Source organism: Pipistrellus hanaki, assembly GCF_964339955.1.
Source record: "Pipistrellus hanaki genome assembly, chromosome: 3".
Lineage (NCBI taxonomy): Eukaryota > Metazoa > Chordata > Mammalia > Chiroptera > Vespertilionidae > Pipistrellus > Pipistrellus hanaki.
Window position 1 is genome coordinate 123,012,512 of NC_140505.1, and position 14,185 is coordinate 123,026,696.

Below are 14,185 nucleotides of genomic sequence, written 5' to 3' on the forward strand. Positions count from 1 at the left end.
TCATGCTGAGCTATTTAGGAAATCTTAATGTAACAACAACAACAAAATTATGATTTATTTCTATAAAAAAAATAGCAAAACACCTACACAAAAGGGTTCCCCCCCAATATTTTTACTCAAGGCATGAAATGGAAAGTTTATGGCCAAGTGTGTCAAACATAATGATGTGATAAAAAACATAATACGTACAATATATCTTTTGATATTGAGCATTTTTCCTAGTCTAGTCCATAAATCTACTGCTGCATAACCAAATTTTTAATATTTTGATAAAGACAGAAAATTAACTAAGATAAATATCTTGCATCTATCCTGTACTATACTATAATCCTGAAATTCTGATTTTAGGAAAACTTTTAAAATACTTACCAGGTATAGTAGAGATCATGTATACTACTGAGAGCTAAGGGGAAAGTATTTAAAGAAAAGTCTTTGAGGTTTTCTGTCCATAAGCATTCTTTGTTAAGAGGGGAAAAGTGAGGAAATATATAGAAATATTCACATGTCATTGAAATTGATTTTTAAATCCCTATCATTGTCTGCACTAATTTGATTAAATTAATTCTAATATTTCACCTCAGAAAAATCAGCTACTTGAAGTACTTATATAAAATGTGTTCAAATAAAATGAAAACACAAATGTCAAATTATATCAATGGATAATTGCCCTTCTAAAACATAATTTTCTAAATATTTTTTAAGGATCAAAATGCTACTTCTGTTTGGATTTCTAATCAGAACTTTTTCTTTATTTTTAATAATTCTGACTCAATGAATCGCCAGCTATGAGATCATGGTAAATTTGGTGAAGTTTTAAAACTTCAATTTGCCTGAAAGGTAACTACACTAGTATATTGTCATGCACTCTAAAGTTTTACAGATTCACAACCAGCAAATCCTTATTCTTTAAATGTCAATACAGTTAACTTTCTGTCCTTTTTTATACAAGAGTGCTTGTGTGCCATTCATTGTAGGCCAGTGGTTCTTAAGCTTTAAAGTTCACAACCTCTTGGAGGGCTTATTAAAATGTAGCTTGCTGGGTCTCACCCCACCCCTCCTCACTCAGTGGGTCTGAAAGGAGCCTGAGACTTTGTTTGTCTTACATATTCCCAGGTGATACAGACATTGCTGGCTCTGGGACCCCATTTTGAGAACTATTAAGCTAAGACTAGAGTTTTTCAGCTGGGGGTGGTTTTGAACTGGCTCTCTCCGCAATATCAGGAGATATTTTTGGTTGTCATATCTGGGATGTGAGATGCCCCCTGACATCTAAATAGCAAAGGCCAATGATGCTGCTAAACACTAAACATCCTACAGTGATAGGACCCCGCCCCACAATAAAGAACTATGCAGACTCCAATGTCAATAGCATCAAGGTTGAGAATGTCTGGTTTAGACTAAGTTATATTGAATTGACAAACTTACAAATTTCAGTGTGTTCCTAAAAACAACAACACACAAACAAACAACAAAACAAAAACAAAACAAAACAAAACAAACAAAAAAAACCACAAAGATGCACATTTATGTCCATTCTATGTAGCCTGCCTATTTGATCCAGGTACCCTTTATGCCAAGATCCAGGCTAAAGGATCAACTCCAATCAGAGACATGTTGATATGACAGAGGAAAGAAACGAGCAATCCAACCAATGGCTTTTAAGCTTCGGCTTGGGAATAGCCTATGTCATATTTCCACTTACATTTTGTTGACCAAATCAAATCGCATGGTCCACCCTGGTTCAATGGGGCAGAAAATATAATCTTCCTGCAGAGTCAACCCTGAAAGGGTTTGGCTAAGGCTAATGGAGCAAGTAAGGAAGGGTTGGTCATTTTAAAGAAATAACCCTAATGAAGAAAACATCAAAATAGCTTATTTATTTTATTTATTTATTTTTGGCTTAAAGATATTGTTGTCAATTTGTACTAGGTGTATTGGTTTATAATGGTGAATTTTGTAATAAAAGAAAACACAAAAATTTCAAGAGAAACATCAACAGTGCTTTATTCAAAGTAATGTTTATCACCAGCTACATATTTCCCTCATCTTTCAGGTAATTTGCGGATACCATCCCAATAGAATTTTTCTTGTTTTGAGGCAAACCATTCAGAGACCCAATTTTCCACTTATTTGTATGTTTATAAGTGCTGCTCAGAAAGTGCGCGTGCCATCAATTGGAATAAGTGGTAATCTGAAGGAGCAAGATCTGGTGAATACAGCAGTGGGTTAATGCTTCCCAGGCAAGATCTTTTAATGTGATTTTAACTGGTTGGTTTTCAAGTGTGTGATGGTGCATCATCATGAAACAAAATCATTTTACTATGAATTCTGGCCCATTCTGGTCATTTCATGATCAAAGCATGATTCAAATTGATTATTTGTTGTCGGTACCAATCAGTATTAATGGTTTCGCCTGGTTTTAGAAGCTCATAATACACTACACCTTCTTGATCACAGCATTATCTTCTTTCTGAAGTGATTTGGCCTTACAGTCTATGTTGATGGTTAATCTGGATCAACGCATGATTTTGTGCATTTGGAATTCTCAAAATAAATCCACCTTTCATCACCAATCACAATTTGATGCAAAAAAGACTTTCATGCCATTGAAGCAGCATTTTACCAATGACTTTTCAGTTTTCCATTTGTTTTTCATTCACAGTTGATATGGCACCCATTTTCCTTCCTTTAAAATCTTTCCCATTGCTTGTAAATCATCTGAAATTGTTTGCTGAGCAATGTTTACTCTTTCTGCAAGTGTTTTTGAGTTTGATGTGCTATCTTCATCCAATAATGCTTGTAATTGTTGGTCTTCAAACTTTTTCGGTTGTCCTGGACATTCTCTGTTTTTCACATCAAAATAATCACTTTTAAAGCGTTCAAACCAGCATTCACAACTATCTTGAGCATGTTCACCATAAGCTTCCTGAAGTATACGTTAACTTTTTTTTCCTCAAAATAAAGTAATGAATGAAAACTTTCCACAAATGCTTTTTTTTTTACATAAAATTTGACATTTTTAAGCATAAAAAATATCTATGATGTTAACACCTTTAGCAAATTTGACATATTAAGTTTTGACACTTGCTGTCAATACAACAAAATAGCATACATATCAAATCACATATATATCAACATACATGTAACTCGATCTATTGAAAAAAATCTGCATTATGAACTGATACACCTAGTAATTAAAGTAATTTTTCCCCTGAAAATACATCAGTTCACAAGTATACCCTGAACAATAGCAAAGAACTCACTGACTGCTTCTGTAGAGGCAGCTATTTCTGCTTACTTTGGGTGTATATTTATACATGACTATTGTATTTATACTTTTTGAATTCACACACATAAAGGTATATAGGTGAAAGAGGAAGCCTAAATGAATAGGAGACAAATAAGACCAATCAATACTAAAAATCAAATCACTCTATTTTTGTCTTGGCCTAAAACAAAGTAAAGTTTCTATTCTGTTCTGAATGGGAAACCTTTCAACTCTTTAGTAAACATGATTATAAAGTGACTATTTAAGTAAAAGATCTAAACTGACTTAAATTACCCCAGCTCAATCTTCTTAATCTTTCTAAGCATTCAAGAAAAAGGCAACTTAAGTGACTATATACAAAGGTCTTAAATAGCAGATATTTCTCATTATTCAATAAGAAGTCTGAGGTCAGAAATAATACATGCAACCATTAGCTTATCTCTCTATTTAAATGAAATTCTCACTTTTAAAATTATTTCCTGAATTAATCCGATTATTTTATTACTTTTTAAAAATTTTTTTTTTTAACAAATGATAAGCCGACTTTGCTGATAGTGAATCAGTCTGGCATCTACTCATGTTTTTCAGTTGAATATAAATTCTCGATAAAGGTTAAAAGTACATTAAACAAATGTCACACATGTTGGTAGATGTTCTTATGCAAAAAAGGGCAAGTGTGAACCTATGTAGAAAAAAAAATCAAAAACTTTATTGAATGATTCTCGTGGAATGAAAAATAAAGCTCAGTTTACATTTGGCAGGATCTCCTGGCACTGGATGAAAGAGATGGTCTCTGGTGCCAGATTCCTTTTGTCAATGAACGTGAGAATAAAACCCAAGCCAAATCTGTTAAATCTGAACTGTCAATTCAGCCAGATTTGTAATATCAAGGTCATGACATGAATCTTAAAAGGAGAGGCTAGAAGCAAGAATCTCATTCACTACGTGCCACACATTACATAATTCATTTCACTGTATGAAATAATTAGTGGACTGCACAAAGGGAACTTCTCTGAACACTATTGGGGTTCTTGCAATACCTTGAGGAAAAGAATGTCCTACGACTTGCATGGGAGAATGAATGGCTTTTATTTGCATGACATTATATTCCTCAGTTGTTAAAGTCCATTTTCCTTAAACTAGTCCTGGAAAATGTGTAGCTGGGGCTTCAGTAGAGCTAGAAGCAAAGGCAGTGCCCAGAGTTTCCATTCCATGGTGGGGCTGGGTCCCCTATAGCATCACGCAAGTTACAGACCATTAGTCCATTGTTTGTGGAGTCCACGTAGCCATGAGCCATGTGGGCAGAAGCAGAGCATGAGAGCCTCGCAAGCAGTGAAGGCGGGGAGGGCTCCTTTGTTCAGGAACTTAAATACCAAATTTTCCCATGCTTGCAGTGACCAGGCCTACTTTGGCCAATGCCCTGTTCCAATGCCCTGTTCCCAGGTATGGCTGACAGACAATCACCTTCCCATGTCACCTAGACCTTCCTGGACATGCATCTAAATTGCAGCTTTCCTTCACTTCTTTCCAGTTATTAATTAATAACCAGGCCATTACAATGATATTAGAACTATCACCTTCAGATCAGGTAAATATCACTAGTTTTCCTCCCTAAGAATATGACAAATGGTAATAAATAGAACGATATACATAAGGACTTTGGGATGTAAGACTTGTGAAAGTAATAAATAGAATTATGTACATAAGGACTTTGGAATGTAAGACTTGTGAAAGCTCTGAGTTTTTCTCCAGTATGCCATCATATTGTGTGCCCCTCATTTCTGATGCTTATATTCATACCATAAATTAACTACAATTTTAACTTCCACTATGTTTTTCTAGCTTCACCTGAGTTACTGCTCAGTTGAAAAATGTGAACAGCAAAGCTTCCCAGATAACTAGTGAATCCTTCTAACAAATCTGCCTCAAGTTTGTTCCTTAATAGTATCACACTTCATTCCATGTTCTGTCTCCCAGGTTATGCAATAGGAATGCCATTTACATTTGTTTAAATACAAAAAGGATTTTCCCATAACAGAAAATTGAAGGGAAGGTGGGAGGGATAGTGTCAGATGGCTCATTCGGAGCTCAGTCAGACATTTTCTACCATAACTTTGAGCTCATTGTTTCATTCTCTTATGTCTCCTCTATGTTTGTTTCACCTGAATAAGAAGGTAACCATCAGAAGCTCCAAGCTTTATTTTTATTATCATCAGGTCTAGTGAAAAAAAAAAAATCGAGTGTCTCTTTCCTAATAGTTTCAGGAAAAGTTCTGAGATTGATTGGTTTTGAGTGAACTGAGTTGGGTCACATGTCCATTCCTGAAAGTGACTGTAGTGAAGGCAATTGGTTGTTTGATTGGATCTGCTTGGGTCAATTTCATTTGGTCCATGTGAACACAGAACCATGAGGCCATGGCCCTCCTCCCCCTCAAAAAAATCAAGGTGTTGCTATAAACAGATGGGGCAATGGATAATAATCAGGCAAAACCACACCAAATTCAAGATATGGCACTGTGAAGCCCATGGTGCTTAAGATATGGGGCTCTGAACTGTTTAAGTCCCTTTCCTAAACACTATATATCATTTTATATTTTATATTTTTGTGTTATTTTTAGAATCCCCCAAAATGTATGGACTTGAAAATTTTACAAAACCTGGATCTTATCCTGTGAAGGCTAACTCAATCAGAGTTCTGTATCATTCAGGCTATTTCACTTTGGGAGCAGGACAGAATTACTCCCTATAAAGCCCCCACACTAACTATTAGCAATAAGAGTTCAACAACAGTAGCATTGAAACTGTATTATATGAGCTACCAAGATTTCAATAAAGTTAGAGAAAATGCTGTTTTATGATAAGAAACTAATGAAAATCATAAGACAAGTAGAATTTTTTTTCCCAAATTATTTTCACTGAAGTTATTTCTTCCTGAAATATTATTCCCTGATTTCATTGTCCAATGAATTCCAAAATATACACGTGTGACCTTCTGTTAAGTCCTATATAACTCTCTATAGTGAACCTATGCCCAGCAATTTTATTATTTGACATTTTAAAGTGTATTTTTCTCTTATTCTTCTATAAAAGAACTCACATCTTAGTCCCGTTTGCTTTCCCAATGCTTTGCATGCCTGGCATGTATAAGATCCCAGATGATAATTACCAAAAAATATGGATGAAAAATAAAACCTTATCTCACGATAGTTCTGTGAGTTTAATAAGCATCAGAATAGTCACATCACAACAAAATGTACCAGGGAACAATTCAACCAGCTAAATAATGGCAGTGCAGAGGCCAGAATTAATTTTTCTACTTTCTAGAACACTTATCTTCCCGTATCTCGAATTGTATCGGAAAGAATATCCTGTGAGCCAGTCTAAAGTAGGGCATGGTAATACATTGAAGTGCTTATGTGGTCTCTAGTCTCTCTAGCAGCCAGAATGAAGAGGCAATCACAGAAATAAGAAAGAGAAGGGAAGCTGGAAAGGGGATGAAGAAAAGTTGTTCTTTTAATTAAGATTGAAGAGATGGTAACATCCTGTGTGCTACAGAAGGTGATTTAGTGGAGATGGAGATATTGAAGAGGAATGAGAGAAAATAACCCAAGAAAAGGCAGAGAAAGTGGGTATACATGCAGTACATGGGTAGATGTGGTAGCAGGACACTGAATTCTGTTCTGTCTGATTTTTTTTTTTTTCAGTGAAGTCAACATCAAGGTCATTGGTTAAGAGAAATAATGGGAGACATGGTATGTAGGTTTGAAAAGAAAGTAAAAAGTGGAAAAAAGAGTAAATGGATCAGAGAATTATAGAATGACTGACAGGCAGTGCTAAATATTCACTTAATATCATAATCATGAAGGTAAAGTTAGTCACATCAATATGTGATGTGTTTTCTCCAAGTCCATCATCGCTGGTATGGACTAGGTGAAGAACTGAATGTAACCAAGTCTGATTTCATCAAATGCATACATGTAGTAAAAAGTTGAAGGGCTATGCAAGAGTAAAATTATATTCAATTACCACAGGAATTCAGCTGATTAGGTGGGGGTGGCAGAAATAATACATAGAATTTGGGGAGGAAGTGGAACCAATGAATTGGAAATCCTAGTAGAATCAGTGGTGGAGTAAGGAAACAAAACGACACTGATAAGAGAGGAAGTTGTAATCAGCAAAAATGAGGTGCATGGAAGTCAGTTAATAGAGAAGTTGCAGTTTAAAAAATATCTAGTCTCAGTGCAGATGTGCATCATCGTTTTGCCCATGGGGCTATTGGAGCTATGGGAAAGGTTAACACTTCCCCCAAGTATTTGGAAAATCTGCAAATTCCACCCCCATAGCTATGCTTTGGCATCACCATTTCTACATTTCCCCTGCCATGGCCCACTATAATAGTCACAGGAAACCTCTGATGTCTAATAAAACCACTGGTGTTAATTCCTAAAGGAATCTTGGGATGCTGTGCTGTCATTGTTGTCAATGTCCATTGGCAGGTATTGCAATGACAGCTAATGCTTGCCAAAGTGTTTCAGGTCATCCCAGGTAGGAAGTTTATTAACTCCCATATTTGTGATATGGTTACTTTCATAAGCTTCAGAGCTATACTTTGCATCCTTGGAGTACTCTAGTACTATTTTAAATTAAGCAATTATTTTGGTTTTTTTTCTTTGGAATATTAAAGGGCTGAGCCAGAGATATTTTGGGATAACAGACATGTCTCTACTCCCATGCATCCTTATGCTTAGTAACAAATAAAAATGTTCTAAACTCTCTTTCCCCAGTATATTTTTCTAAGAGCTTATTTAATTGCTCATGTACCAAATTATCTATAGTAATAAAAGTATAATATGGTAATTAGACCAGATGTCCTTCTGGACAAAGCCAGGACTACAAGGATGCCCGGGTCCCAGGTGCCTGCTGATAACTGTAGGGAAGCCCAGATCCAGTGTGCTAGAGGGAAGCTAGTGCCAGCAGCCAGGGGAAGGAAGGCCTACTCCTGCATGCATTCTGTGCATCAGACCTCTAGTCCTATCTAATAAAGAGGGAATATGCTAATTGACTGTCATGCCCTCACAAAGATGGCAGCACCCACAGCCAATTAGGAGGAAATATGCTAATTGACTGTCACACCCTCAAAGATAGTGGCACCCACAGCCACAAGATGGTGGCACCCAGTCCCCTCAGCCCCGCCAGGGTGGCAGGCACATGGCATGGCTAGGCCCACCCCCAGGCAGGTCCAGCCTCTCCACATGCCTGCCTCTGGTGTCCCTTCAGCCCCCTAGCTGCTTAGGGCCAGTCTGAAGCACAGGCAAGCCTTGTATGGCAGCTGCCCAGCTGCCCAGGGCCGGCGGAGGCTTGCACTGCCGGCAGTGGCAGCAGCAGAGGTGATTGCCAGTTTGCCTCCTGCCCCCGAGGGCTCCGGACTGTGAGAGGGGGCAGGCCAGGCTGAGGTAACCTCCCCTCTAGTGCATCAATTTTCATGCACCAGGCCTCTAGTATGTAATAAAATTACACCAAAGGCCTTCCATATATGCTTAGGCTTATGGATCCTAGGAAAAGCATTAGACTAAAGTTGAGAATTTTGTTTTATACATTTAAGTATTTGACAAACTGTGTTTAGGGTATGTATATGTATTTGTTTTCTTACATCATCTATATATTTTAAAATATTCCCTGTAATTAGATTTTTTTTTTTTTTAAAGAACACACATTTGCAGTGTTCTCAACAGTACAAAACTGAAGATAGTACAGGTTGTATTGGTGATAAAAAATGAACACTGACACATGATCCTCAATATTTTTAAAAACTCTAAATATATTCAAGGGCTGCCTTATTAACAAGAGAACATTCTCTAGGTTTTCACTTATTATTTTCACTTTGACCCAAGGCAACAATTACTTAAAATACCAGGCTCTGAAAGCACTACTGTTCTCTATAGGAATCTTAACAGAGAGATCCCTCTAAACAGAACAACCAAATCCCTAAGAATCTGTGAAGTATGAGATGTTGAGATGTACATAATCCATTTACATTCAAGAGGAATAAGATAGCACAAATGTGATTTAATAAAAGACTTATGGAGAGATTACAAAAATTCTGAGGCTTGACCCACCCATCAATCAGGTTACTTACCAGATATCTCCTCTAGGCACTGCTTAGCAGTCTTGCTATAGGATAAATCCATCTTCGTAGGGCTGGTACAGGAGTCAGCAGATGATAAAGAAGTGCCTTCATTTTCTGAATGTGCTCTGGAATTAACCAAGAAGACAGAAACAAATAGCAACTGCTGTTACCAGTGACACATTCAGGTTCTTTATTATAAGAAGTAGACATACAAAAGTTTCCTATCAAGGTAAATAAGCATTTCTTTATGACTCAGGCATTCCAATTCTTTATGACTGAGAATTCCCCTGCCCCTCCCTACTCAGTTCTGAAGTCTACTGTATTCTATTCTACCTGGGCTGGTTTCCATGGGCCTCTGTACCTCCTCAGCCCTCTGTCTATACAGGAAGGGGGGAAAGTCCTCTGAAGTTTTCTAGGATTTTTATTACTCGCTGAGTAAGTTTAAATGGAGAGTATGTAATGAGATTAGAGACCCCAGGGAAAGCTTACTGGCTGCCTGCCAGGAAGCCTGGAGTCATGGTGCCTTGGTGCACTGGCTGTGAGCCAGGCTTGGCTTAGAGTCATGCAGGCTCAGTATTCGCAGACTGATCTTGCAGAAGCTGAGTCACATTAAGTAGTTCCCTGAGATGTGGCTGTCTAAGCCCAGTGCCAACAGTTCTTATCAGAACAAGACCCACGGCTGTCACAGGAGCCTGAATGCTTGTGGCCACGCTGGTCATAAACATTCACAGTATCTCCTTCTAGGAAAATCTGCATGGAGCAAAAGAGTATTCAGAATGTATTTTGGAGTTTTTGCTTTGAAAAAAAAAATCCTAAAAAATATTCCTCAGGAGCTGACTGTGGCTATCTTCCTCTGTATATGAGACCTAGGATGAAATTCCATTGGCTGAGCCGCACGACCCCTCCCTGAGAAGCTCCTTTATAAAAAAGGATTCATGCTTCTGACAGCTCAGTCATGTCTTAGAAGCCATTGTTTTGTTTTATTTTTAAAGTGGCAGTGCATAGTTCTGACTGATTCACCCTTAAATGTGATTTTGGTTTAAGTCACAAGATACAATCTGACTTAACTTGTTTTTAAGTTCTTTAGCATATTTTCCATGATATTCCCTATATGAGTTACCAACATTAGTGACAAAGAACATGGAAAAGGTAGATAATTACAAAAAGGACTTAGGAGTCATCTTTGATTTGTATACACATCTAAATGGGCCCTGATCTCAGCTCTACATATGTCACAAGTTAGCCATTTCATCAGGATTTCTACCTCATTATTTGGAATCAGGTATTCACTCCCATGTCTAGAGGGACACTCATTGCTAACTGGGATGTAAAATTTATACAGACGCTCAAAGAGGTTCTGTTGGTATTTGAACACTCACAGCAGGTCCTCTGTTTGGGGAGATGCTTCATTCCAGTAAGATAAAAGGTGTGGGGATTAATGAAACAATTTATAAAGACTTCAGAATCAACAGTATTCTCTAATTATAAGGTGCATTTTGACATATTGCAGTGGAATCATTCACTGTTCTCACAGAAGCTGACATTGTAATTCCCTCATATTTGCTAGAGAGAAAAAAATGAGCATCATGATGGTCCTTCAACATATTCAGCAGATACAGGCATGCACACACTACCTTATTGCACATTTACAAGATTGTCAGCATGTTACGAGTACCTATTGAAACCATAAGAGGCAGCATTGCGACAATTCCATTTAATTTAGAGTTCTAGTAAGCCAGGCCCTTTGGACTAGTGTCTATTACTGAGTTGTAGTGGTTAAAAGTCTAGAGTTCACCAATGATTAACACAAAAGCTGTTCCCTGTTTATGTGTATTTACTAAGTGCCAAGTACTATGCCTAGTGTTTTACTTATGGCATGTCACTCAAACTTCACAACCATCCTGCTGCTATGGTTAAATGACCCCTCTCCCCGCAAAAAAAATCATATGCTGAGACCTAATCCTCAATGTAATGGTATTTGGAGGTGCAGCCTTTGGGGTGTGCTTAGGTCATGCGAGTGGAGCCCTGAGGAATGAAATTAGTTCCCTTATAAAACACGCAATCAGAGAGCTGCCCTGTCCTTCTGCCAGGTGAGAAGGACGTCATGGTGAGCCAGGAAGCAAGGCCTTCACCAGACACCAAACTTGCCAGCACTTTATCTTGGACTTCCCCAGCCTCCAGAAAGTGAGAAATAAATGTTTGTTGTTTAAGCCAATCAGGATATAGCATTTTTGTTACAATAGCCAGAAGGTATTAACATACTTGCAATATGTGTGCCATGGATAAATTAAGGCCTCTAGAAGTTTAATGTTTTGCCCTACATAAGAAGCTGGTAGATACATAAGCTATACTTAAATGTATAAATACTATTCTGTTAACCACTACCCTACAGTTGAACACCATCCAAATGCCTCTGGACACTGAGTATTTTATTACATTCCAGGCTCCCTTAGCTGAGAGTTAGCTCAGTCATGAAGTTAATAATAGACAATATTTGAATGTAACAATATCCGCTAGTCTATACTAAATTTTAATCTTTATAACAAGTTTTACTGGTAAGAGAAAGAAGCTATTAATTATTGTGCCATTTAAAGGAACTCAGCAATAAATCCCAGATATGATCAATCTTCAAATTTTATATATATGGATTCATATATTGATTTATATTTTTTTTTAAATCTCCCTGTGGATTCATCTTGATATGATTATATTCATAAATGTTGGTACAATAGAACTAGTTTGAGTCAACAGTATTAATGAATGGGATTATAGCTCCTGCTTCACAAACCTAACAAAATGAAATGAAAAGCAAATATCTTTCTAGAACCATCAACAGGTATGCTTTCTTCTCTCCTTCCTGGTGGATGGCAGATAGATGACAGTGAGGGCCCAGGCCAGATATAATATTTATATACTAGAAGCCCAATGCACAAAATTCATGCAAGGGGCTCAGCCCTCACAGCCATGGCAGCTGCCTCGGCCCTCACAGCCCTGGCTTTGTCTGAAAGGTCGTCCAGAAAATCATTCGGCTGTCCAGAGTAATCAGCATATTATTATTTTATTGTTATAGATAGTAATAGATAATGAGATAAATTCTATATAATATATAAAAGCCTAATATGCTAAGTGTCCGGTCATCTGGTCAACCAATCAAAGTGTAACTATATGCTAAGTCCACTCAACCACTGGCTATGATGTGCACTGACCACAAGGGGGATGACAGTGGACTAGAAGACCAGTCACTATGACGTGCACTGATCACCAGGGGGCAGATGCTCCAACAGGTAGATTAGCTTGCTACTGGGGTTCAGCTGATGGGGACTGAATGAGATGGGCTGGACATGCCCTGGAATCCTTCCGTGGTCCCTCCTAGGCTGGCCAACTTCCCGCATCCCTTCCTAGCCCCAATTGTGCATCAGTGGAGTCCTTCAGCCTGGCTGGTGCCCTCTCACAATCTGGGACCCCTCTCGCAATCTGAGAAGTGGTTTCGGCCCAATTCTGCAGGTCAGGCTGAGGAACCCCACTGGTGAACACATTTGTGCACTGTGACTCTAGTAATGATTTTAAAGAAGTGTGTGTGTGTGTGTGTGTGTGTGTGTGTGAACATATTATTTATCCATTTAGAAAAAGTGAGGAGCAGCGAGATCTTGTTTTCTGCACAAAAACAAATCAGGGTTTCTTAGATAAAAGCTGAAGCCACAAAAGTGAGGGTATAAGATCAACTAAGAACACCTGCAGCCAAAAAAAAAAAGGGGGGGGGAGGGGTGTTCTCAAAAAATAATGGAAAAGAATTCAGCTTGTAGGGGCTTCCAGTGGCCAAATCGAGAAAATTTAAGTACCAAAACAAATAGTATTATCAGTAAACTATGTTCCATTAAATAGAGAATGGGGCAAATGGAGGTTACAATTGTGAGTGCATAAAACACAGAGTTTATTCTTGTGTTATTAGTGATTAATTATTGTATTATTTACAATATGAATAACTGTAAACCTATTTTTTCCCTACCCTTTTGCCCCAACATAGTAATCCATTAGTCCACACAATTTAAAGAGAGAGAGATGAAAAGAGAAATCTCTTTCTTAAAGTAGATGCTAGGGCCTAAATATGAAAGAAATAATCTTATTAAAAATCATTTGTCAACCACTGGAGTAAATTATTAATTCAGGCAAGAAACCTCAGTGGATGCTAAAATTTAAAGGTAAAAGTAGATTAAGTTATAGAATTTTTATATGCAGTCTCAAAATACTTAGTAAATAAAAATGGGGCAAAATAACTCTAAAATAGAAAACCATGTCAGACATTCTCTTAATCAAGTGATCAATTTGATATTACTAAAATAGAAAGTATCAATACTGTATGAAACCTAATAGAAAAAACACTGAGTTATTTCTGTGACAGTCCTAACAAATCAAATAGTAGCCCGAAGCACATAATTTGTGCACCGGAGGGAGGGTGTCCCTCAGCACAGCTTGCACCCTCTCCAATCCTGGACTCCTCGGGCAATGTCCAACTGCCGGGTTAGGCCAGATCCCTAACCCTATGGGATCCGGCCTAAACCGGCAGTTGGACATGCCTCTTGCAATCCGGGACTGCTGGCTCCTAACCACTCACTTGCCTGCTTGCCTGATGGCCCCTAATCACTTTGCCTGTGGGTCTGATTGTCCCCTAACCACTCCCCCTGCTGGCTTGATTGCCCCAATCCCCTCCCCGCTACCAGCCTGCTTGTACCCAACTGCTCCCCCGCCCCCGCCAACCTGCTCACCTCCTATTGCACCCCCCGCCACCACCAC

General features: G+C 38.1%; 1 protein-coding gene across 10 annotated transcripts in view; it reads right to left on the bottom strand.

The window, feature by feature from the left end:
• Positions 1-14,185, bottom strand: part of NAV3 (neuron navigator 3) — a 774,341-nt gene that overhangs the window by 153,895 nt on the left and 606,261 nt on the right. For all 10 annotated transcript variants that reach the window (XM_084876277.1, XM_084876279.1, XM_084876278.1 and 7 more), the window contains one exon: positions 9,404-9,519. In XM_084876277.1, coding sequence (XP_084732403.1) covers positions 9,404-9,519 — 116 coding nt within the window. The remainder of the gene's footprint in view (positions 1-9,403; positions 9,520-14,185) is intronic.